General features: G+C 41.7%; 1 protein-coding gene and 1 pseudogene across 1 annotated transcript in view; one reads left to right on the top strand and one right to left on the bottom strand.

Annotated features, from left to right (window-relative positions):
• Positions 1-26142, top strand: part of LIPH (lipase H) — a 47638-nt gene that overhangs the window by 2297 nt on the left and 19199 nt on the right. The window contains exons 2-4 of the mRNA XM_028505318.2: positions 16613-16980; positions 18428-18536; positions 23494-23595. Coding sequence (XP_028361119.1) covers positions 16613-16980; positions 18428-18536; positions 23494-23595 — 579 coding nt within the window. The remainder of the gene's footprint in view (positions 1-16612; positions 16981-18427; positions 18537-23493; positions 23596-26142) is intronic.
• Positions 5071-6541, bottom strand: LOC114490654 (annotated as a pseudogene).

Genomic DNA, 26142 nt, shown 5'->3' with positions numbered 1-26142 from the left:
AGAACACGTGGGTGCACATATTCTTTCGAAATAGCGTTTCAGGTTTCTTTGGATATATTGTAGAATCACTGAGTCAAGAAATAAATATTTCTTACTTTGTGCTTTTGAAGTTGATTTAACAGTAAGTTAAAATTTTACTAGTGATGATATTTTTAACTGAGAATAAACATTTTAAAATGTGTGTATCATTTTTTTTATTTTAAAAATGAACATAAATGTAAGGGTAGCTTTAGGAGAGAAGGAAATAACCATAACACAAAAACCTGATGATGATTTGTGGTTACTTCTTCCAGTCTCCCATCATATATCTCTGTTTACAAAGTAGGAATTTGGTTTTTTGTGACCTGCCTTTTTACTTAATTACCTCATTAGTAAAGTCTTGTTTTAAATAGGTCCTAAAAGACTCACCACTGCGTGATAGAATCTACGCCGACAATGATACACAATACACTTCTGTGGCTAGAAGGAAAAGGTATAGTTATAGCTGTAAGCTAAATCTGGACTTCCCAGTATCTGCAAAACTGTGAACTTGGAAGTTCCATGGGGGAGGGAACTGAATAATATGTATCCAATAGCAGAAATTATTAATCACGTTTTACTTTTACCCTCTTTGCCTTGTAGACCAAAAATTAGCAGGTGTTAGATTGTGATTCAGAAGTCCCAAGGACACAAGTCTTCACTTGGGGAGCTTTGTGCTTTGTCGTTCTAGCCTCTATAAAACCGTCATGGGCATGGTGGCCATAATCTCACCAGTGTACACAGCAAACTCTAGAGCGCACCAGAAATTTCTGGGAAATTTGTTAGAAAAGCAGAGACTCTCCCCCTAGACATCCAGGCTCAGGGGGTCTGGTGTGAGATCCTAAAATATGCATCTTTAATAAACCCTCATGGTTTTTCAGCTACACGTGGTCCAAAGAATACAGCTGATAAATACTGTTTTAAATTAAGGCTATTGTCCTAAATATTTTTTTAAAGTTACTATGTTATCAATTTTTGGCCTATGGTAACTTGTGTAAAACTAAGTAGATATTTTCCTAGAGAAAATAGATTAGTGCTAAACGTGGAGAATATTTCCTAGGATACTGGAAATCCTTTCCAAGTGATTTATAATTCCCTGTGTGTGATTCATCCTTCTCAAACACAAAAGCATAGGTGAGTGAGGGGGTGGGGTGTGAATGTGCATAGTTTGCATATGATTAAGAAATGAGAGTGAAGAAACCTGGCATCTGATTTGTTTTCTAAATTGTATCCTAAAGAAAGATAAGCTAGGGGTTAAAAGTAGAGGTATCATTCCAGGCAAGAGGGCATTTTGCCCATAAGCGTCCTGCCTGCCTGTCGTGGCTTGCTTTGCCCTGTCGGGATGGGGGCTGGGGTGCAGGGGAGGAAGAGAAACAACTGATATTTCCTGGCCAGCAGTGAATGCTTCACATTCTACCTCAGGACAGGTTTTTAACGTCAGATTCAGGTGGTCCTCTGCACAAAAATATAGTTACTTTTTTTTTTTTTTTACTTTATTTTGAGAGAGTGGGAAAGGGAGGGAGAAAGAGAGAGAGAAATATTGATGTGTGAGGGACGCATGGATCAGTTGCCTTTCCCATGCCCCCAAATGGAGACCCAGCCCACAACCCAGGCATGTGCCCTGACTGGGAATCAAACCAGCAACCCTTAGGTTTGCAGGCTCACACTCAATCTACTGAGCCACACTAGCCAGGGCTTCTTTTCATATTTAAAAAATCAAGTAGAATTTCATGGCAGTGACATGTCACCTCCCCCTTGTAATTTCTCTTAAGAAAAGGAGTCCAACTTACTTTCTAATTTCTGCAAGGCAAACTTTCTGGCCTAAAGAGATTTTTATTTCTGAGACTTTTAGAAATTCCTTCAGAAAAGTGTTTTCAGACAAGCATAAGAGTGTGCTCAGTGTGGGTTACTGGAAACATCTCGCCTCCATCAATTAACATTGGTGAGCTGTGTCCTAAACACTGACTAGCATTCATTGCCCAGCATGTAGAATACAGGACAAAGCATCTCTTAATCTTGGTCTGAATCTCAGTAAATATTTTCAGGCAGCATTGAGCTAGTATACCTGACCTTGGACTTCTGTTCTAAAGAAGGTATTAACACACATCTGCATCATGTTTGGGGAAGGTGGGAAATGATAGCTAGCTTGAGCACACCTTGGAACCCAAAACTTGAACTAAGAAAGTGTGAGCCAGAGCCATGCTTGCTTTACTTCCTGTCTGGATACTGTGTATCAAGGTTAAATTAGGTGCAATTTCACAGCTGTCACTTGGGTTTGAAAGTTAGTGGGCTAAAGGTTACCAACTGGAGGTCTGAGAGAAACTGATATTTTCAGTTTTAATAACTTGACTCAGCCACTTGGGTGGTATAAAATGAACCTACCTTTGCTTATTGACTCTCATAGAATGTCAGAACTTTCTCTCTTCTTGCGCATACTCAACACTTGCTTCATCAGTGGATTATTTCTGTCCACAACTCCATCACCTTCCTGGATGTGAATGAAGTGTTTCCTCTTTCTGTAGAAGTTTCCCCCCAATCAGAAATGTGGGGGATGTTATCAGTTCCTCCAAACGCAGGTAGAAACTAAAAGGCCAGGACCGAATGTGACACCAAGATAGCACGTGCAGCTTTATTTAGTTTCAGGGCAGGCAGTGTGTCTCGTGAAGACAGAGCAAAGGCTCCTCTGGAAATTCCATCCAGAGTTGTCAGTGCTTAGTCTTATCTCAAGCACCCTGTCCAACTGAGACTCATGAAATAAATCAGCCTCGGGAAACAGTGGTCTCTTTTCTGGGTTGTCTTCTAGAGAAATGTAGCTGGCGGTTAAAAGCAGAGATGTCCTTCCAACCAAGAGAGCATTTTGTCCATCCAACCCAATTTTCTCTGGCAAAGAGAGAACAAAATAACAATTTTATTTAGTCCCTAAGCCTGAGAATGATAGTAGTAGTTTATTTTTGCATGAATAGGTACAAACCCTCACCTGCCCTGAAAACAGAGTGACTGTGGTGTGGGGCTTTATTTAACCTTCCAGGGACAGAAATGGAAGTCCATCAACCTCAGTCTCCAAGGGGAAAGAAAACAAATTAGAAAACTGAGAGCCTGTTTTGATTTGGACAGAAAAAGTAAAATTTCTGCCCAGTTACTTTCAAAAGACTTTTCATTTTTTCACCCTGATTTTCCCATGAAAGTATGAAAATTATAAGAACCTTTTTTGTTTGTTTTTATTGAGCTATAATTCACATAACTTGCAATTCACCCATTTAAAATGTATGATTCAATGGGGTTTTTGTTGTATATTCACATCACCAATTTTAGAACATTTTATGACTTCAAGAAGGAACCCAGTACCCTTAACTATTGCACCCTAATCTTCCTGTCTCTTCCCATACCCTGGCCCTATGCAGCCACTGGTTTGCTTCTTGTCCCTATAGACTTAACTATTCTAAACATGTCATATGAATGGAGTCACATAATATGTGTTTTGTGTGTTTGTTTGTGTATGAGACTGGCTTTCACTTATCAAATTGTTTTCAAAATTTATCCTTCTTGGCCCTGGCTTGTGTGGCTCAGTGTATTGAGTGCTAGAATGTGAACCAAAGGGTCACCAGTTCGATTCCTGGTCAGAGCACATGCCTGGGTTGCGGGCCAAGTCCCTGGTAGGGAGCATGCAAGAGGCAACCACACACTGATGATCTCTCCCTCTCTTTCTCCCTCCCTTAGCCTCTCTCTAAAAATAAATAAATAAAATCTTAAAAAAAAAGATTTATCCTTCTTGTAGCATATGGAACCATATTTGTTAACTATAGGGTCTTTAAATAACAACAACAAAAAAATCCTCTTGAAATAACAGTGACGGAACACCTGTCTGGTCAACATTCTGATTACAAGACAAAGAATGGTTCTTTTCAGGTCATTTAATTGAAATGGAAAAAATTTTTAATTTCTTCCTATATTTATTTTTTCAGATTTGGGATGTCTTTTCTTATAAGACAACCAAATTGGACATTTGTTTACCTGAATAGATGCCTCTTATCTTTTCCAATCAGCTGGCTTGCAGATCTTAGAATTTTGTGTCCAAAAGGAATGCTTGAGCTTAACTAAGTCTCTAAGGAATGAGAAACCAGCCTCTCACTTTAATATGTGAAAACTGATGGCTCAAACAGGCTATTTGTTTCACCTTGTTCATGACAGAGCCAGAACCAAGTCCAGTTCAATAGCCAGGTTGAAATGAAGCACTGCCATCCGTATACTGGCCAATACGGTCCCCCTTTTCCCCAAATCCTTCCACAATGATGGAAGAAAAGGAATTAATACTTACTGAGCACTTGCTTTGTATCAAATCCCATGCTAATCGATTTTGCTTATATTATTTCATTTAGTCTTCATAATCCTATGAAGATCAATACTATCGATTACACAACTTATCATTAACATCATCAACAACTACTAATTTTTTAGCATGTACTGTGTTCCAGGTAACAGTTTAGATAATTCACAGGCATTACCTCTCACTCTCACAACAGCCCTGGCAGGAGGCCTGGGGTCAGTGTGAGGCAAGTGAGGCGCTCACAGGGTATGCAATTTAAGAGGGAAGGGACAGCAAGATAAATTATGTATATTTATAATTTTAATGCAATAAAAATGATCTTTTATTTCTCATGATATTTTAAGGCAATATTTCAATGATACTTTTAAAATTATTCATTGATTTTTAGTGAGAGAAAAACATCAATTTGTTGTTCCACTTATTTATGAATTCATTGATTGGTTATTTTTAAATATATTTTTCAATCCTCACCTGAGGGTATGCTTATTGATTTTAGAGAGAGAGGAAGGGAGGGAGGGAGAGAGGCATACCTGGGTATATGGCCTAACCAGGAATCGAAATTGCGACCTTTCAGTTTATGGGACAGTGTTTCAACCAACTGAGCCACACCAGCCAGAGCCATTGATTGATTATTGTATGTGCCCTGATAGGGGACGGGACCCACAAACTTAGTGTATCGAAAGGCTCTAACCAACTGAGCTATTCAGCCAGGACCTAAATGATACTTTAATATAACTTAATACTTTAATGTAAATGATAATATGCATACTACTAATAAGGCAATATTAAAATGCATTGTTCTAATAATGCATAATAAATTATATGCATAAATAATATTCTAACAATATTTTTATCTATTTATTTATTTCCCAGCTGAGACTTTATTGGCATAAATGTAACCATATAAAAATACAAGTTATGAAAAACACAGTCGACATGTGGCCTCCCCTCAACCTCCCCACCCCAGGCCCATGCCCCTAAGACCCTCTTCCAAGGCAGAGAGAGCAAGGGAGAGCCCGAAACCTCCTTAAAAGACCACAGCCCCTGGGTCTGTGTAGGGCTTGCCCAGCTGGGGTGGGAGAAACCAGGTGCCGTCTCAGCACATGTGGTAGCTGGTGGAACAGGATAGCTCACACAGCTGGCCCCTGAAATCCAGGTCAGTGGTGAAGTCCAGGTCCTGGTTATTGGCAATGGGCCGCATGCCATTGGTACCAAAGATCTCCTCGATGATCTTCACTGTCAGGCAGTCCTCCATGTAGAACACCGTCTGCTTCCAGTGCATATATGGGGACTCAGGGCTGGTGGAGAAGCTGGGCCTCTTGTGGCAGGGGGTGAACTCCATGTTGAAGTAGGCCACCAGGGCACACACATAGTCATTCTGCTTCACTTGCAGGGAGAAGGGAGAGGTGAAGGTCAGGTCTTCCACCTTCACTGTGTAGATGTCCACCTCCTTTATGAGGCAGGCCTTGATGACCAGGTGCTTGGGGTCCACTACATCTACCGGGGGCTCCCTGATGGCCACATCTTTGATGCAAGACATGTCAAAACTGTACACATTCTCCTACCAGTGGATCTTGAAGTCTTTGTATTGCTGGTCCTCGATGGCCGTCCTGTACACTGTTTTACAGCGTGGCTCCATCTGGGAAGATGGGGCCATCGAGCGCCAGCCATTTGTCTTGGGCATAGAGCACCGTGTTGAGCATTGACACCTAGAGGAGACAGTGGCCCATCCACTCACTGATGATGATGTCAGCCTTCTTCACCAGAGGCTCCACCTCCTCTACCTTCCCCTCGATGATGGTCACCACATGGTCTTATTTTTCGGCTTTGATGATCTTCACTGCATAATCAGAGGTACTGGAACGTTCGATCTGGATGACCTTGCGGACCCTGCCTTGGTAGCAAACGTGCAGAGAACCCCGGTGTCTGAGCCTACGTCCTTGTTCTTGAAGAGGTGTCGGCTGTGAAACGGAGCTGTGGTTAGTGCGGGGGTGCACCTTGTCTTTCAGCATCTCCTCGTGGGCATAGGAGTCGACGTAGTAATCTTTGGATGTCATGTCTTCAGCGCTGGGCTTCTCACTGCTTTCTGCTTGGCCACAAGAAACTTTCATGATGCAGGTGGAGGCCTCCACTGCCATCATCTTCACCCACACCTATTCCTGGAGCCACCGAGACCACCCCCACCCCAGTGCAACATTTTTAAAAGATTAAAATCAATGCAAATAAGTCCATGGTGGACAAAATATAAAAATTCTAAATGGAGATAGACTGTTTGTTTTACAACTTTGCGTTATCATGCATTAGGAAAAGCCCTTTCTAACCAGCAGCCATTCCTGAGCCCATGTGACCTTCATTTCCCTGCTGGATGGTTTATGGGAGTTGACAGTGGTGTATAAACAGATTGAATGGTGGGAAGAAGTATATCTGTAGTCTTTATTTATGTACTTATTTTAGAGCTTTTATAAACTTTTCACACTTGATTGAAAACATAGGAGGATATATATATATATACTGTTCTTTTGCTTCAGGCTCGGTTTGCCTCTGGAAATGCTGTTTAACAGATTGTCATGATTATGATGGTTTTACACATGGGAAACTGAAGGCCAGACAGGCTAGGTAATGTAATTACTAGAGGTCACATAGAGCTAGTGGGCAATGGAGTTGGACCTCAGACCTAGGTCTGACTCCAAAACCCGTGCTCTTTCTAAAATCATGTTGTAATTTTGTTTAAGACATTAGACCATTTTTCTATACGTAGGCAGATGGTCACTATTTTCAGCCATTAGTCCCTCAGCTTTGCCTACTAGTAAGGAAGCAGCCAAAGGCAGCACACAAACGGGCGTGGCTGGGATTTGGCCCATGCATTTGATTGTAACACAATATCTCAGGCACTAATATGTTATCTTTGAAGATGTTATGGCCAAGTTTCCCTGATATCCTAACTTGGGTATGTTTCATTTAATGTAACAGAGGGAAGACAATAAATGCTAATCAGGCCTAATCGACATAGGAGTCTGAATTCCTCATTGGATGGGAGACATCGCCCATCCCGTTGTAATTTTCCACTTGTCAACAGGAAATGGCATTTCAGAGTAACTGAATTTCAAAGTAGTCTGAAAAGGAAAGGCAAAGTTTCTCCTGTTTCACATAAATAAACTCTGATAGGGAGGTGAAGCTTTTGAAACCAGTTTAACACGTTCTGTGTTTACTCTGTTTGGCTCTGTTGATGCTAACCTTTAGCAAACTGACTGTAACAAAACAAAAAAATAACCAAAAAGAGGTTTGCTTTCTCAAGGCATACGAATAGTTAATCATTTTAGTAATACCAACATAAAGTAGAACTTAAAAAGTATTTATGAGGGTGAAGCAATTTAACACATTTGCTATTCCCAAATATTTAGTTCTTGTACGCTCTCCAAATTACCTGGGAATGTAGGATTCAACAAGACAAGTTCCTATGCGAGGTGCTGGGAACACTGGACAAAAAAAAAATAACCCAGTGCCTGCCCTCAGGAGCTTAAACTAATTTGTAACAGGGCCCAAAATAAGGTAAATTTCCTTTAAAATGTTATTCTGAGATGAAAAGGGTTATAATCCTAGGCAATTTTAAACTAAAAGCAGTAGAAGTAGGATGCACAACCCATTTTTGTTTGCATGTTATTTTCCAAGCCTTGTCCTCTGCAGATACATAATTGTTTTGCAGATATATTTTCATGTGCTTTGTCATAATGCACGTGTCATTACATACTCCATTTATTTTATTTGATTTTTGGTAAAGATTTTATTTATTTATTTTTAGAGGACCTGAAGTGAGTTAGAAAGAGGAGGAGAGAAACATCAATGTGTGGTTGCATCTCATGCGCCCCCCTGACTGGGGGCCTGGCCCACAACCCAGACATGTGTCCTGACTGGGAATCAAACTGGTGACCCCCCAGTTTGCAGGCCAGCACTCAATCCACTGCGCCACACCAGCGAGGGCCACTTATTTTATAAATATCACATCATACACTGTTTTTAGTATTCATATGCATCATTCTGAATGGCTAAGTATGTTAACAAGTTGATATTTATTCAGGAAACATTTATTAATGCTAACTCCGAGCCACGCCCCATTCTTGGCAATACAACAATGGAATATGACAATGGATAAACAGACAAATAGATTATTTATCTTGGAGCTTCTGTGCTAGAGGGGGAAATTATTTTAGAATAAGGAAAGAATGCTTCAGGTATGTGGTATGAGAAAATAGCAAGTAACATTTAAGGTGAAATTCTCAAGTGTAATTCAATACAAGAAGAAAGTAGAATAATGTCTATATATCCTGGGGGAAAGAATATTGTTCAAAGTCAGGTCATCATTTAGGCCAAGGAATTCATTTACAGATATGAATGAACTTAGGAAATATATTATTCATTATTAGCTCTTCTTGAAAAGAAGCAAGAGCTTTTCAACCCAGGGCAAATGGAGAAGCGTAGAAAAGGGACTTACTATAAGCAATGATTGTGTACATTATAGTAAGACTGCATAGCCGGGGAACTATGTATGATTCCCAAAGATAATTTTTATACACAGTCCGTTCTCATTATTCATGGTAGTTATGTTCAATAAATTCTCTGCAAACACTGGATTAGCAAATACTGGACCTTGGTTCCTGGGGTAAATACAGGGCTATCTTCCGAGGAGCCTCTGGCTATGTTCTTGTTGACTGATCAATGCATAATCTTATTTTATATGCATTTCTGTTTAAAGACACCTAATTTAATATATATATTGATTCATAAACATTGATCTCACATTTCGACAGCACTATAACTCATGATTGAACAAAGCGTATCTAACTTGTATTTTCTCTATAGGGTACACCACAGCCTTCTTGAGTTTAAGAACACCACACCAAAAAAATAAAAAATAAATAAACAAACAAAAACCCAACAAACATTAGACAGCATGTAAGGATTAGGCTTGGGGGCCATTTTAAACAGAAAAGTCAGCCCTGCTGCCGTGGCTCAGTGGATTGAGTGCTGGCCTGCAAACTGAGAGGCCCACCAGTTTGATTCTCAGGGCACATGCCTAGGTTGTGGGCCAGGTCCCCAGTTGGGGGTGTGGTTGGGGGTGTGCAAGACACAACTGGTCAGTGTATCTCTCACACATTGATGTTTCTATCCCTCTCTCCCTCCCTTAGCCTCTTTCTAAAAGTAAATAAATAAAATCTTGAAAAAGAAAAATCAGAAAAAGTACAAGAAGCAAAAACGTGTAGCAGTAGATAGACAGTGAGAAGGGTGTTTTTTTTATGAGTTGAAATAAGAAGGCGGAGTGTTGTCGTGTTTGACCTCAGCTGAGAGTGGGTGTGTGGGGCAACTCAAAGTTTTTGCCACTCTGCAAATGTCTGTGAATAACCACAAAAGCACCTCCAGTATTGATTTTGGGGAGTACAAGTAAATTTTAGCGAGTACGTAAATTCACAAATATGAAATCCACAAAGAGGATTGACTGTATTTTGCCAATGGGAACAAAAAGCGTATGTTTGTGTGAGTGTGTGTATGGCTGGACGGTGTCAAGGCGATTGATTACGAGACAGTTTAAGTGCCTTAATTCTCTCATCTTTCTTGGTAGGGATAAGGAGATACCCCAGATTCAGTGAATAGAACAGGAACTCTCTGTGATTGATACATCATTATAGAAGCTTAAATATGTATTGTTAAACTAAAAAAGGAATTGCCAGATGAACTAAAAATAATTTTACAACTAACAAAATTCAGGAGGTAGAAGTCAGGTCAGCGGGGGCAAGTATTGAGTGTGCTAATACCCTCATCATGTATAACAGAGAATCACTAGATATTGTTTCAAGTTACTAAAGCAAGGGCTGGAACAGAGTTGAGGAAATAAAGGGTTTTGACAAAGGTTAGCAGCAGGACGCATGGCAGAAGTTGGCGATGTGCTCCACAGCAGTCTGGGACAGGGTTTCCTGATGCCCCACAAATCCTTGCTAGGGGTTCACACTGGTGGATAAGAGAATCAGAATAAATATGCCTAAGCTCGGAGTAGTTCTGCATAGTCTACTTGTGGCCTGCAGTCCACACATTTACATCCAATGAAACTGAAATATAAAAATTGAATACAAAGTTATAAAGGTTAATACCAAAAGAATTAAAGGCAGGCCATACACTTCCCAGTATGAGAAAGAATACATAAATGAAACTGGCAATCCCTATAGCAGACAGGAGATAGCTATAGAAACCAAGAAAGCACTAACATGAGGAAATACAGCATCACAGTGTTAAATCCAGTTTGAGTCCGTTTGGGTCCTCCAGGAAGCACAACACCAAGATTGGATAGGACATGCGAGGGATTTGCTGTAGGAAATGCGCATGAAGGATAAAAGGTGGGGGTGGGGCTGGAAGGAGGAGGCAGAGAAGGCCTTCCCACCAGGATACAAGTCTGACATCCGAGAAAGGGGTAGGGGGAAGGCCGGTTTGGGTAGGATGAGCTTCAGCACAGTTCTGAGACTGTTTCAACCAGGCCGATGGGGAGTCCCTGAGCCAAAGTCGTCTGTTACTGGAATCCTACATGAGGCCGAATGGCCTGGTTGGCCTGGCTCCATACCCCATGGTGGGCCAGTCAGGGGCTGGAGCAGCCCCGGGGAGTGATGGCTTCTGTGTGAATGTGGACCACCCCAGAGGGAGGCATGGTCAACTTCACTGCGCTCCCTGAAGGAGGTCTCTTGAAGGCAGAGCTGAGTAAGGAGACCCTTCTGTGGCCTTCACACCAGCTTTGTCTGTTATGCCAATAAATGTGAAACTCACCTATTTTTTTTTTAAAAAGGCTCTCTGATTGGTTCATAAAATAAAACCTAGCTAGATGCTATATGTAAGATCTCCTAAAGGATTCAAAGGTTTTAAAAGGGTAAAAACATGATGGGGCAAATGCTAACAAAAAGGATAAGCCAAGTTATGGCTTTACTATCATTGGGGTGGAATTCAAGGCAAGTAAAAACACATAATGAAAAAGGATATAATTCCAGAAACATTATGTGTAGGTAATAAAACTAAAAAAAACCTATGAAACTGAAATGTAATAGTTTTGGGGAACTTGTGTAGCATCCAGCACACGCGAGAACCAATATCGGAGACTTTCAGGGGTTCAAAGATGTTATTTTATTGGCCAAGTTTAACCTGCGTAGGGGCGAACTCTCAAAGTGTCCAGTGACACAGTGCCCACAAGGAGCTGCAAACAAGAGCCGCCCCGAGTGACTACAACTACGTTCTTATATAGGGGCGGGCAAGCAAGCGTTATACAGAAGCAGACGTGGCAGTTAGCAATTCGCTTACAAAGACCACGCGCGCGGGAATTTCAAACCAAGCATTCTTGCATAAAGCGGGAAGGCAGGCTGTTTGTTCATTAACCTAGTAATCTCGTGGCTCTAGCTAGCTAGTTTTCCATTTTCTCATTAAAAACTACAAAGCACTGCTTATCTAGCCTACCCAGGGGAGAGTGTCTCCTAGACACGGATGTTTGCTTAACTGCACTGTGTCTCCCTTATCATTTCCTTTTAGCTACAATGTGGTTCTTGTCTGTTAGAGAAAATTTAGTTCTTAATTTCCTTATTCCCAGCACTTGAACTTGTCCCTCAGCGTGACGTTATACTTTGCAGAAGAAATGCCCCATTGTTGGTGTTTAGATGCGTTATTTCTGGGTGATAAGAGAACAGCATTCCGGATTCCCAGACCAGGCCACACTCCCTATTTAGATTCTCATTTTACACCATATCTCTCTTACATGGCTTATGTCACAGGTTGCAGTTTTATACTTATTTGTGTGTTTTATTTCATTAATGCCTGAGTGCCCCTTGGGAATGCCACCTGACACAGAACTTAGCATGGAGCAGACTCTTGTTGAATGAACTGCACACGTCCTCTGAGAATGGGAGATAATACATGTCAAGCTGTTGTAACATTTAGCACTGAAGAGAGGAACTAGGAAAATCTTTTTTTTACCCAATACTTGCAATAGACTTTTCCAGAGCACAATGCCATTATAAAAATAACTAGGACACTTAAAAATATATGAAATCCAAGTGGTTCTTTAAAGTGAAAAATAAAAATTGATTTGTACTGCTCTCTACCTTTCACTAACTTTGTCTTTTTAAGGACTTCTAATAAAGACTCAGCAAGTCAAGGAGCTTGGTTGAGCCGTTCTGTAGACGTGAAAGTTGGCAGCGGCTGCTGGTGACTAGCTCAGGCCCAAACTTCACGAGTCTTCTGTGAGTCTTCCAAGGACTCAGATATGTGTCTTTAGACACACTGGCTCAATATTACTCATTCGCCTCAAAATAAACAGACATAATAAACAGCTCCCTTCTCTGGAACGGAATTTCTCTTTTCCCTAGTAAGAACCCATTCATAATTATCTCCACGGCATCTCTCTCAGCACGTAAGCAGTAAGTGAAAGATAACATAATTCCCCCAGGCTCTGGTGAGTCACCCCCACAACCTGGAACAAAACCCAGGTTTGCTGATGACGAAGACTGAGAGGCTCAGCCCTACCTTCCCTGCGACACCTCCTGTTCAATAAAGTGACTAAACAGTCAATTATTTACTGTGGGTCTTGCTCTACAAGCACCACAAGTTTCAGTCCAGCTCTCCAGGAGCATGCAATCTGTAGGAAGAGAACAAAAGGGCCAGCAGGTGGAGAAGATATTCACATGGATGGATAAGTTCTGACATCTAATGCTCAGAACAGTGCCTGTAGTTAACAATACTGTATTGTATACTTGAACTTTGCTGAGAGAGTAGATCTTAACTCTTATCACCACACATACACACATACACAAAGCTAAATATGTGAGGTGAAGGATGTGTTAACAAAAAACCTTAATGTGATACTTATTTCACTGTTATGTATATATATATGATATATATATAAATATATATATCAAATCATCACACTATACCTTAAACTTACACAATGTTATTTGTCAATTACATATTAATAAAGCTTGGGGGGATAAAGATGATATATTGTGAGCATGTCTCACTGCACATGCTACTTGACAGTGTAGAGTAAAAGGAGGAATGTGTGAGTTTGGGGCTCACTATTTTCTAGGGTCAGGGATTTCCAAGCTTCCTTAATTTTTTAACCTTCTGTTTGAGTTTTAGCTCATTCTATTTTAGAACTTCACTGACCCCTGAGTACCAGAGCCTTTGCAAGAAGTTTCAAATAAAACCATACATGAGTGGATCCAGGCAGTTAAGAAAGGGTATAGACCCCAGGAGAAGGGCCACTCTGAGGCTCAAAATCATGCAGCAGCAATTTCTGTGCAAGTGTAGCTCCACTGAGAATAGGGGCCCAAGGCAAATGGTTTCTAAATTCCTGTTGGTGGAAGTCAGAACAGATGTTTCCCAAGGCGCTCTCGTCTTCTGTTCTTCTGTTGGCCAGTTGCAAGTGAACAGTCTTCCCCTCCTGTCCCCTGTCCCCGAGAATGGCCATCACAGGCCTTTGTCCACGTTCCCGAAGGTCCTGAAGCACCATCTCCAGCTTGCAGCCAGGGATTGTTTGTTGCTGCACTTCACCTCCTACTTGGCTGTTTTCTCTCAGCCAAGCAACGTGTGGGAAAGTAGGTCACAACACAGTTTAAAATAATTCTTACAATTAAAAATACAATACAGCCTTCCCAATCATTATATTGTTGTGTTATTACCAATGTTGAGCAGAGGTTTATTTTTAACTGTTATTTGATTGTGGTTCTTGACCAGTGCCTTATATAACGTTGCAAAAGTAACACTCTGTCTCATTACCTATGGACTCCTCAGCCCTTCCTTCCACCAAAAGCCCTTTTTTTGTCTTGCAATGTGATCCTTAGTTTACTTCTAACTCCTTATTCCCTTTCAAGCAGATGTCTTTAGCATTCCTATCTACTTTCATTTTCTGATATCAGAACTCAGAGTCTCCCTCTCACTTTATGTGAATACATGTGTCGCTGATATGGTCCTGTCCCCTTTAATTTAAGCTTTTTATTTGGAAATAATTTTAAACTTGCAGAAAAGCTACAAGAGTAAATTGCTTTGTGCAGATTGACCTATTGTTAATATTTTACTACAATAATCTTTATCATTTGTTATCTCTCCACCCCAATGTATTTTTCTGAACCATTTGAGACTAAGTTGGACATTTACTTATAAATACTTCAGTTGTATTTCCTAAGAATTAGAATCTTTCTCTTACCTAAGTGTATATGATTTTCACCCTCAGTTTAATTTAACATTATACCAAACTTCTATCTAATTAGTGTCCATATCCCAATTTTGCCAATGACCCAATAATTTCTTTTATAGTATTTCTTCTTCCATTACAGGATGCAGACTAAGGCCAGATATTGTATTTATTTATTCTGTCTCTTTAGTCTCCTTTAATCTAGAACATTACCCCAGCCTTTCTTTGTCATTCATGATATTGACCTTTTTAAGAAATAGATTATTCCTTATTTTGTGCTTGTCTGGCTTTTCCCTCGTGGTTAGATTCAGGTCATGCACCCCCTGCTGAAACACTGCACAGGTGAGGCTGTGTCCTTCTTGGTGTGCTATGGCTAGAGGTGCATGCTGACCATCTGCCCCTCACTGGTGGTGCTCGTTTGGATAACCTAGTCAAGCTGTTATTCAGTTTCTCTACTGTATATTACTGCTTTCCCCTGATCACTGATAAGCAATCTGTGGGAGACTGTTGAAGCCCATACACATATGCTCCTCCTCAGAACTCACCCCATTTTGGTTCAGTATCCATTGAAGATTCTGGCCTAATCAATCTTTTTTTTAAGATTTTATTTTTAGAGAGAGGAGAAGGGAGGGGGAAAGAGAGGGAGAGAAATGTTGATATGCAAGAGACACATCAATCAGTTTCCTCTTGCATGTCCCCAACTGGGGGCCTGGCCCTCAACCCAGACATGTGCCCCGACTGGGAATTGAACCAGTGACCTTTTGGTTCCCAGGCTGGTGCTCAGTCCACTGAGCCACACCAACCAGGACCAATTACTAATTTTTTAGCATTTATTGTGTTCCAGGTAACAGTTTAGATAATTCACAGGCATTACCTCTCACTCTCACAACAGCCCTGGCAGGAGGCCTGGGGTCAGTGTGAGGCAAGTGAGGCGCTCACAGGGTATGCAGTTTAAGAGGGAAGGGACAGCAAGATAAATTATGTATACTTATAATTTTAATGCAATAAAATGATGTTTTATTTCTCATGGTATTTTAAAGCAATATTTCAATGATACTTTTAAAATTTTTATTGATTGATTTTTAGAGAAGGAAAGAGTAATGATTAGTAGCAACTCCAGCTTTCACTCCACATTTACCACTTGGCAGTCAGCCCTGTCCTGGAAGTCCTCTTGTCTATTTATTTATTTATTTATTTGGGATCATGGAGTCCTCATTTTTTCCAAAAGCCTATACTTCATTAATGTCCTTAGTTATTAAATTATCCCAGATCCGGAGAGTGGAAACCCCTTCAAGCTGACTCTTGTATCCTTGGAACATGTTTTTAAATATTCCCTACTTTCTGCGGTGACAAGATGCTCCAGGCTCATCAGTGCTGTCCCCTCCTCATCCCTAACTTCTCTTCTAAGACCATCCTTAGTGCCTATTCAGCAGGGGAATGTTTGAAGGTGGTGCTTTGAGTAGCAAAGAAGGAGAGGGCCCCAAAACGCCATTGTGGTCAACAGTTTCAGATGCAACTAGACAGCTCATGGAAGGCACATCACATTCTCCACTCTCATCTTAGGCAGGTGCTCTGGACAAGGAGAGAGGCATTTGGATCACATAGTTTCAGTTACTGGGTCCTCTACTGTGTGCTAGGATCAGTGAGGGGTACAGAAGATTATAAGACACCATTCCAAGGAGACTGGTCTAGCAGGATAGACATACATGTACTTAAATACCCATAGTACACCCCGAAAGTATTTTCATTGTGCTGTCAATGAGGCCCATAAAGAGGTTTGGGAAGCTTTGGCATGAGGGACAGCTCTTAAAGCTGAGAGAAGGCTTCACTGAGGTGACTTTTAGGGTTAGACCTTGAAAAAGGTAGAATTTGGAAATATGGTTTTCCTGGTGAAAAAGTCACTGTGTATGAACTCTGAATCAGGTATGACTTTGTAACTTCATGCAACTAGGTCTTGCTCCTCACTAGATGCTGTAAGTAAGGCACATAGAACTCCAGGGAGTATAGGACTTGATGCCCAGCTCAGAACTGTTATGATGCCATCTAATTTCTGTTTTCAGATACACGAGAAACATGCCCTTCATTTACCAAACTGAGCTTCCACAGTGCAGTGGTCGGTACGCAACTAAATGTGAAATTGATGCTCTACACAAGGAGAAACTCGACCTGCGCACAAATTATCAACTCCACATTTTTGGGGAACTTGAACGTAACCAGGAAAACCACCTTCATTGTCCATGGATTCAGGCCCACAGGCTCCCCTCCAGTTTGGATAGGGGACTTAGTAGAGGGTTTGCTCTCTGTAGAAGACATGAACGTGGTCGTTGTTGATTGGAATCGAGGAGCTACAACTGTACTATACAACTATGCTTCTAGTAAGACCAAGAAAGTAGCAGCAGTCTTGAAGGAATTTATCGACCAAATGTTGGTAAGGGAAAATTCTCTTAGATGATTCAGGGCTAAATTGAAACTGGTCCACTATCTGAAGAGGTAAGCCAAGGCATACCTGCAGTGAACTGGGGGACTATTTTGCAGATCCAAGTAAGCCCCAGGGAAGGTGGAGGGAAATGCTGAAGGGACCACCCGTGCTTGTGGTCATGCAGGTTGTTTCCTGCACCAGGCACCCATCTAAGGGAGCATTATTGTCGTTGTAGACATTGTAGATTTACATGTTTACTAAGACAATTTTCCAGCAAATGGTGGCGAGGTGTCCTGAGGAAAGGGTGTATTTTTCTAACTCACATAAAGATGTCCTATGAGTAGGAGAAGTTCTGTCTATGGGTTTCCTGGCTTCAGTGACTGGAGCTTCCTTAACTTCTATAGCTGTTCCTTTTCCTTGAAATGGCAAGTTTAGTGACCATGTTGTCCAAAACCAAAACTGATACACATGGTCTGATGAACAATTTTTGTGTATATATGATTTATGTCTTTAGAAGACTTACAAAGATTAAATACATCTTAAATTTTCCTTAGTGATCTCATGAATTGCCACTTGTATTTTTTTTAAAAGTGACTTGGTACCACGACTATTTCACAGAGAGTCACTGTGGCAGCAGCGGCCTAAATTTTACAAGAGCTTCCCACCTAAGCCATGCCTCTGGAAAAGTAAAATTTTTAAAAGACTTTATGTATTTATTTTTAGGGAGAGGGGAAGGGAGGGAGAAAGAGAGGAGGAGAAACAACGAAGTCCAAGAGATGATCCCTTGCCACTCGCACTCCCCCAACTGGGGAACTGGCCTACAACGCAGGCATGTGCCCTGACTGGGAATAGAACCGGTGACGCTTTTGGTCTGCAGGCCAGCACTCAATCCACCGAACCACACCAGCTAGGGCTGGAAAAGTAAATCTTAAAATGACTCATGACAGGCTATCTCAGCAGGTTGTGGTAAATGTGATCCATTCCTACCCTACTTACTTTCCTCCTTTCCTTTGCTCTCCCTCGTGAATTTATATAACTGAGCTAGCATGAAGATTAAAAAAAAGTTCATCAAAATGTATTGTTGCCATTCTTTCCAATTGAGAAAGTTTTAAAGATGTCTTGGCTTGATTTCTAGAAGAGGCATGAAATGGAGACACTGTGGCCTAGAGGTTAAAGCATAAGCTTGGAGGTGGGCAGACTAGTATGAACCCTACCCTGACCTCTCCCCATGGCCTAACCTTGGGCAGATCACCTCAACTCTGGGCCTCAGTTTCCTCATCTGTATAATCAAAAGAATGGCATTAACTTTGCCATGGGTATTGTGACATTTACGTGAAATAATGGATATGAGGTGGTTAGAAACAGTTCCCCCAAATCAACAGATAGGACATTTCTCCAAATGTTGTCAACTCCTTGACCCCCACAATTTATAATGATGGACTTCTTGAAATTCCAGGCAGAAGGAGCTTCTTTTGACGACATTTACATGATTGGAGTAAGTCTAGGAGCCCATATAGCCGGGTTTGTTGGAAAGGAGTACAGTGGGCAGCTGGGGAGAATTACAGGTAAGGCTTCCTGGGAATGGGCAGGGGATGGTCGGCCTGGGCAGGCTGTTCCCCGGGGGAGCACGATGTGGGCAATGCAGGTCCTTGGGTTGGAAGCCAGCTCTTCTGGTTATGTAACGTCTCTGAACGTGTGTCCTCTTGTGCAAAAGGAACACCATACTAATGTTGACCTCAGGTTATTATTTAATAAGATACATGCAAAGCACTTTGTAAATTGTGTATGCCATAGAAGAGATTGCTGGTGACTATTTCTCTTATGGTCCATGGGGATTTGATCTCTGTGCCTCAAGCAGATATCTTTCTTCCTTTTATTTTATTCAGAATAGCTTGAACTGCATACCTAATAAGTGTCTGTCCCGAGGCACAGCTGGAGTTTCATCATAGGAAATTGATATGAGAATTTTGATGGCTGGGGCTTACTCTCTGAATATCGGCTTTCAAGCTAAAACCGAATAAAAACACTCAGCAACACAGCAGGTCAAATCCCAAACAAACTGGTGCTGGGTTCTCTTGCCTAAAACTCCAGTAACTTTCCTTTGCTGCAAATGAAGGACTCAGAGAGGCTTTCTCTTTCAGAGACTTAAGCCTTCTTCCATTCATGTCTTTCCCAGAATCCATCCTTACGTGGAAACAACTATTTTAATTCTAGGGAATCTGGAAGGTAGAAGAAGGAAGAAGGGAAGAAGTAAACAATGCAAACTAACTACATTCGAGGGATAAGCTTTTAGAGCTACTGCTCTGAATATGCTACTTCACTGGACAGAGAGCCCAGCCCAGGGCCAGTGATTCTCATATTCTCATTTTCTCCCTCTCCCTCTCCCTCTCCCTCTCTCTCTCTCTCTCTCTCTCTCTCTCTCTCTCTCTCTCTCACACACACACACACACACACACACACGCACACACTCACACCCCATTTGTTGGTACTTGAGGTCACATTCTTCTCCCTGGCTGTTTTGTTTCTCCATTTAACCCCAAAGGGCAAGCCTGCCCTCAGATTCTTATTTACCTGCTTTCCTAGGGAAAGTTCTTTACAGTTTTTAAAATTAGTGTTATGTTTTAGAAGGCATCATGTTCTTACTTTTAAAAAAATTCCCTTTTCCCTTATGTGTACAAAGGACAGATAGCTTCAATTTGCTTGTGTCCCTTAAAAAGAAGGAAGGAGGCAAAAGCCCTGATATGCAGTGTTTGTTGACTTCCATGGTGTATACATACTCCTACCATGGCTGAAGCTGTCAAGCTAGCAACCTGACATCTCTGACCACAAAGTTTGGGGAGAGATGAGCAAACCTGCTCTCCAGTGCTAGTTCCAGACCACCTCCTTGTTCTGGTTAACACCCCCCCCCCTGTTTCATTCTTCAGCCTCCCAACAAACCGGTTCCACAACTACTTTGAATGTGAATCCGATGTAACCTGGCCTCTGACTATGGAAATTTCCCCAGCTAGACTTCCTCCTACTCCTGGGCTCACGTGGCTTCCATCTGTGAGCTGGATTCAGCCATTGGTCCACAGCTCAACTTTCTTTCTCCACTGACTCCCCCAAGTTCTCCTGATTCCTCATCATCTCTGAGCCCCAAGTTCAATCTCAGTTTGTAACCTAACGCAGGTCCGGCTGCCTGATGCTATGAAAGCCAATACTCGAGAGGCCCGTGCTGAAAAGAAAGTGATTTATTCGCAGATGCTGCCCGTTTGGAGGACGGTGGACTCCTGTCTCAAAGCCCATCTGCCCATCTCAGCAGAGGCAGAGGTTTTTGTAAGGAGGGAGAGAGGGACAGAACAAAGAGATTAAGGGAGGGGGTTGAAAGTTCTCTCAGTACAGATGAACATAGTCCATTCCGATGAGGCAAGGGCCGGTCTGGTGTGCAGAATCCTGGTTTAGTCAACCTGACCTATGTCATCCTGGCTTCATGTCATCCTGGCTCCATGGATGAAGGTCAGCAAACCTCCCAGAGCTGAGATGCCTGAAGGTCAGAGTCTGTATCTTTTGAAACTAGTTCCTAGGATTCTTATATAAACATGCTGCTCATCTACAAGCTTCATGTTAGTCAGAGCCAGCACTTACAGAAACAATGTCAAAAGAATAGTGGGTGGGTCACAATTTCCCACCATTACAATTTCCCACTGTTTAAACTGTCCCTGAGAGCAGTTTCAGGGGTCAAGCATTTATCTCTCCTCCCACTGCCTTGCCAGAGTGGGCTCACTGGATTATGAGGTGGGAATTTGGCCTGTTCCCCAAAGGACACAATTCACTCCCACCTACCAAGTATCAGATGGTTCTGCTTGTTAATTATCTAGGCTTGAATGGCTGCTTCATCTCTCCCATGTCTCTTTCTTTCTTCTGCTCTTCTTTCTGCTTTTCCTGTCCAGGCGCAACTCCTGGATTTACTTCTCATTAACTTCTTCAACAGAAGATGGTAGAACATGAACAGATTTTAAACTATCTCAGATCCCTACATCACTTGATAATACATTAAATTTAATTCTCAACTTTAATGTGTGTGAAAATTACCTTGGGGTGCTGTTACAACGCCAGCTTGCTGAATTGGAATCTCTGGGGTTGGGGTCCAGGAGTGTATACTTTTTTGTTTTCATTTTTTCAAACACTGATTTATTGTTCCACTTATTTATACATTCATTGGTTGCTTCTTGTATGTGTCCTGACTGGGGATCAAAGCCAAAACTTCGGTTTATTGGGATGAAACTCCAGCCAACTGAACTACCTGCCTGGGATAGGAGTGTATTCTTTTCATCAAAAGATGCAGGTGGCATGAACATTACATCTTGAAAAGCGACCGAAGAGCTGGGCTGCCCCATATAGCAGCCGCCAGCCACATGTGGCTGTTGATGTCTTGAAACGTTGCTAAGGGAGATCGGGAGGTGCTGTAAGTGCAAATTACACACTGGATGTTGAAGACCAAGTACAAAAAATGTTTAAAAATCTCAAGTTTTTAATATTGATTACGTAATATTTTAGATATACTGGGTTAAATAGAATGCATTATTAAAATTACTTTTCCTTGTTTGATTTTCCTTTTTTAAAAAATGGCTGCTTGAAATCTTTAAATTATATATGTGGTTCCCATTATATTTTCCTTGGACAGCATTGCCTTAGAGAGTTCCTTGTGACCCTGGGGACGAGAGGAAGAGGCTCCAGAAACTGCATGTAACATGCATGATGTCATCAAATTCTCAAACCAGTTAATGCTGCAGCAGAAGACAGGGATCACTAGACACTTTTCTGGTGATCTTAGAGCAACAAGAAAAGCTCCACTTTTTTTTGAGATTATCTATAATAATCTCAAAATGTTCTGGATTCAGATCTAGGAGTCCTTTATTAAGTCCTCTGAAGTAGCTATTAATTCTACCTCCATTTTGCAGATAAGGAAACTGAGGTTCAGAGAAATAGAGTAACCTGCCTAAGGTCACACAGCTGGCTGGTGTTAGGTTTGGGGCTCCATATCACACCCATTTGATACAACTTTTTAGGGCAGCTTAACTGTGATTTCTATGGCTTATCCCTAAGGAGATCATTATGTCCAAGGGTACTTAATAGTTCTCATTTGCACCTTGGTCCTGGCATAATTATTAATAGCACCTTCATCACTCTGAAAATTGCCCTGGTTTGGACTTTATACAGCAAGCCAGTTTACCGCCGTGGATCTAGGGGCTGCTACGAACCGGGCTCTTGCTGTTTCTCTGTCCATTTTCTTACACCAGAAGTGTTGCTGTCTCATGTACAGAGGAGTCTTCTCCAGCAAAAACTCTTTCCAAAGTTATGAGTTGCTCTTTGTTGTCATTGCTGTTGTTGAAAATATCTTGTGAATTCTGTTGCCTGGATGTTCATCCACCTCCTCCAGCATCAGTTTCAGTCGGGAGCAGACAGGGGAATAAGAAAGGCTTCCGGTGTGGGAGGAGGAAGGAGATAAGGAAATGAAGCAGATATAGACAAGCCTGGGGGAAGCAACAGTGTTGGGCGAAGAGAAAAGAGAGATTGAGGCTAGAACCAGGAAAGCTGAGGCAAAGATGCTTTCTTGGGTTTTGTACATAATGCCAGGAAGTGGGGAGGTGTTATTTAAAATGAAATTCATAGATAAAATCTTCAATGTGTCCCTTGAAACCTTCCCTTAGGTTTCTAGTGAGCAGGGCCTATTTGAACCTCCCGTGTTTTGTTTTTATTTTTTAGTTAAAGTTTTTATTTTGTGGTTACAGCATCATGGGAGCTGCTGTCTTGTTTTTACAGCTGTTTCACAACGTTGGTGAGGAACGCCCAGCTAGCATTGACCAAGAGCAAGAAATAAGTTCAGGCATTTATGGGCTGGGTCAACTCCATAGGAATTGACACCCACTTTATTTTCCTTTTCAGTACCTGGTCTGACCAGAGAGTTTCATTCTTCGCTGCTGAGCTGACCACACTCAGTGGTGATTGCAGTGTGAGTCTGTGGCTCGGGTTAAGACACATGATCTCTCTGCACCTCAGTTCATTCATCTGTAAAATGGGAATGATAATAGCTACCCTGCTTCCCTCAGGCTTGTGATATGGAGCTTATGAGCTAGTATATATGAATAAAAATGGAAACTGTTAAAATAGGATAAAGATAAGTATAGCATCTGTTTTTTATATGCACCCTTAGATGCTTTGTCCTGAGGAACCAGTTTATCCCCACACCCCTGCTCCCCACATGTCTGTGTACTCTCTGCTGTTGAGCTGAGCACAGATGTGCCTCCTGACGGAGTTGGGACGCTGTTTTTAGGGGACACTGCCAGGGAACCATCTCTACTGTGGGAAAAGGCTACAGGGCTGCGCAAAGTAGCCTGACGGAGCAGGATGGGAATGTGAGTGCTTGCCCACCTGAGGGTGCCCTGCAGCCTGTGAGCCATCCTCAAGGGGGTGGGGATCAAAAGCTCAGCCACAGGTGACTCGTGGCGAGGGGCTGCCAGACCCACTCCGTTTTCCTTCCAGGTCTGGACCCTGCTGGCCCTTTATTCAACGGGAGACCGCCCGAGGACAGATTAGATCCCAGTGACGCACAGTTCGTTGACGTCATCCATTCCGACATTGACGGTAACATTCCTGTCCTTGTGTGTCAGTGACCTCCCAGACTCCCACGGAATCCTCTCCTGCGCCGGGGCGGGAACTGTCATGCAGGGGCAGATCAGGTTCCTCCAGATTCCTCCTTTTGGGGCAGGGTTCCAAATCCACGGAGATTTTGGTGGGAAGCTGGTTTAACGCAGGCACACAGGATCTCTTGCTGGAGTGGCGGTGCTTGTCCCATGGTCTCTTCTTGTTTTCACAGTGACCATCCTGACCAGTCGAGCACAGGCTGGCTTGCACACCTTGTGGACAGGTGTTTCCATATGTACAACTGGATCCTGAAGCACGATTTTCTGTTTTTATTGGTTCTTTCTCATTCTTTCCTAAAGCAGAAATACATGGCCAAGTGGTGTATGTCTCTACACAGAGTGATTGATTCTGAACTGCCACCTCTTTGTGGGTCTTCCTGGCCCTTTCTGTCTCTGTTGGTGCTGATTTCCTATCTGGAGTTGGGTACCTGTCATGGGGTTTGGGGTGATGTTAAGGATAGGTCTTTATATCCAGATGTCTGGGAGAAGAGCTGGCATAGGAACTTGGGGAGGGCTGAGGGGACGGAGCAGCGTGATCATTTAATCATATACCCTTTTTGTGATACAACCACCTAAAAAGAAAAAAACAAACCCTTGACCACTTGTCCTGGGTACTCTGGTGTGGTATTCAGCGATCGTTTGCCTTAGAGAAATGTCCCTGAGAAACAGCTGAATTCTTTCTTTTTTTTTTTTTTTAAAGATTTTATTTATTTATTTTTAGAGAGAGAAGGGAGGGAGGGAGAGGGAGAGGGAGAGAGAGAGAGAGAAACATCAATGTGCGGTTGCTGGGGGTTATGGCCTGCAACCCAGGAATGTACCCTGGCTGGGAATCAAACCTGGGACACTTTGGAACAGCTGAATTCTTAATGTGTTGTTGCAAAGTCTTATCTTATTTAAGTGCAGTACCTCACTGACATTTTAATGCTTGATGGAATAGAGCAGTTTATTTTTTATTCTTGGAAAGAAGTAAACTTTGAAGGAAAGTTTATAAACTTTTTTTAAAAGATCTTATTTATCTTTTTAGAGAGGGGGGAAGGGAGGGAGAAAGAAAGGAAATGAAACATTGATCAGTTGCCTCTCTCTCGCCCCCAGCTGGGCCAAACCAGCAACCTTTCGATTCACAGGCTGGTGCTCAACCCACGGAGCCACACCAGTGAGGATAGAAAGTACTGATATATATAAACTTTGTAGTAGGCAGAGATGGACTCAAGTCCCTGATTTTGTTCTTTCTAGTGGGTTGTGTTTGTTCCTCAAGTCCTCTGAGCCTCAGTATTTTCTCAGTTACTTCATCTCAATTTACCAATGGCTACTTTGCAGACGTTGTGAAGTTAAAAGGTGTGTAAAACACCTAGCATCATGCTCACAAACATGTATAGGTTCTCAATATATAATAACTATTACTATTCCAATAATGTATAAACTAAATAAAATGGAATTTATTTATAAAAAATTGTGTATTTACTCTTACATGTTTAAACTTCAGTCACCTTCTTTTTTTATGTTTTTAAAATATATTTTATTGATTATGCTATTATAGTCCCCTTTTTTCTCCTCTTTATCCCCCTCCACCTTGTACCCCCTCCCTCTAGCATTTCCCTGACCTTAGTTCATGTCCATGAGTCATACATATAAGTTCTTGGCTTCTCCATTTCCTATACTGTTTTTAACCTCCCTCTGTCTATCCCGTACCTACCATATATGCTTCTTATTCCCTGTACCTTTTCTCACATTCTTCTCCTTCCCCCTCCCCACTAACCTCCCTCTATGTGATCTCCATTTCTGTGATTCCATTCATGTTCTAGTTGTTTGCTTAGTTTGTTTTTGTTTCTTATGTTTAGTTATTGATAGTTTTGAGTTTATTGTCATTTTACTGTTCATAGTTTTGATCTTTTTTTTAGGTAAATCCCTCTAACATTTCATGTAATAAGGGCTTGGTGATGATGAACTCCTTTAACTTGACCTTATCTGAGAAGCACTTTATCTGGCTTTCCATTCTACAAGATAGCTTTGCTGGATAGAGTAATTTTGGATATAGGTCCTTGCCTTTCATGATTTTGAATACTTCTTTCCAGTCCTGGAGATACTTCTTTCTTGCCTGTAAGGTGTTTTTTGAGAAATCAGCTGGTAGTCTCATGGGAATGCCTTTGTAGGCAACTGTCTCCTTTTCTCTTGCTGCTTTTAAGATTCTGTCTTTATCTTTAATCTTGGGTAATTTAATTATGTGTCTTGTGTACTTCCCAGGGTCCAACTTCTGTGAGACTCTCTGAGCTTTCTAGACTTCCTGGAAGTCTATTTCCTTCACCAGATTGGGGAAATTTTCCTTCATTATTTGTTCAAATAAGTTTTCAATTTCTTGCTCTTCCTCTTCTCCTTCTGGTAACCCTATGATTCATATGTTGAAATGTTTTAAGTTGTCTCAGAGATTCCTAAGTCTTTCCTTATTTTTTTGATTTCTTGTTTCTTCATTGTGCTCTGGTCAAATGTTTAT

The sequence above is a fragment of the Phyllostomus discolor genome, chromosome 2, assembly GCF_004126475.2.
Source record: "Phyllostomus discolor isolate MPI-MPIP mPhyDis1 chromosome 2, mPhyDis1.pri.v3, whole genome shotgun sequence".
In the NCBI taxonomy this organism is placed as follows: Eukaryota; Metazoa; Chordata; class Mammalia; order Chiroptera; family Phyllostomidae; genus Phyllostomus; species Phyllostomus discolor.
The sequence above is the reverse complement of the archived record's forward strand: the minus strand, read 5'-3'. Positions and strand labels throughout refer to the sequence as shown.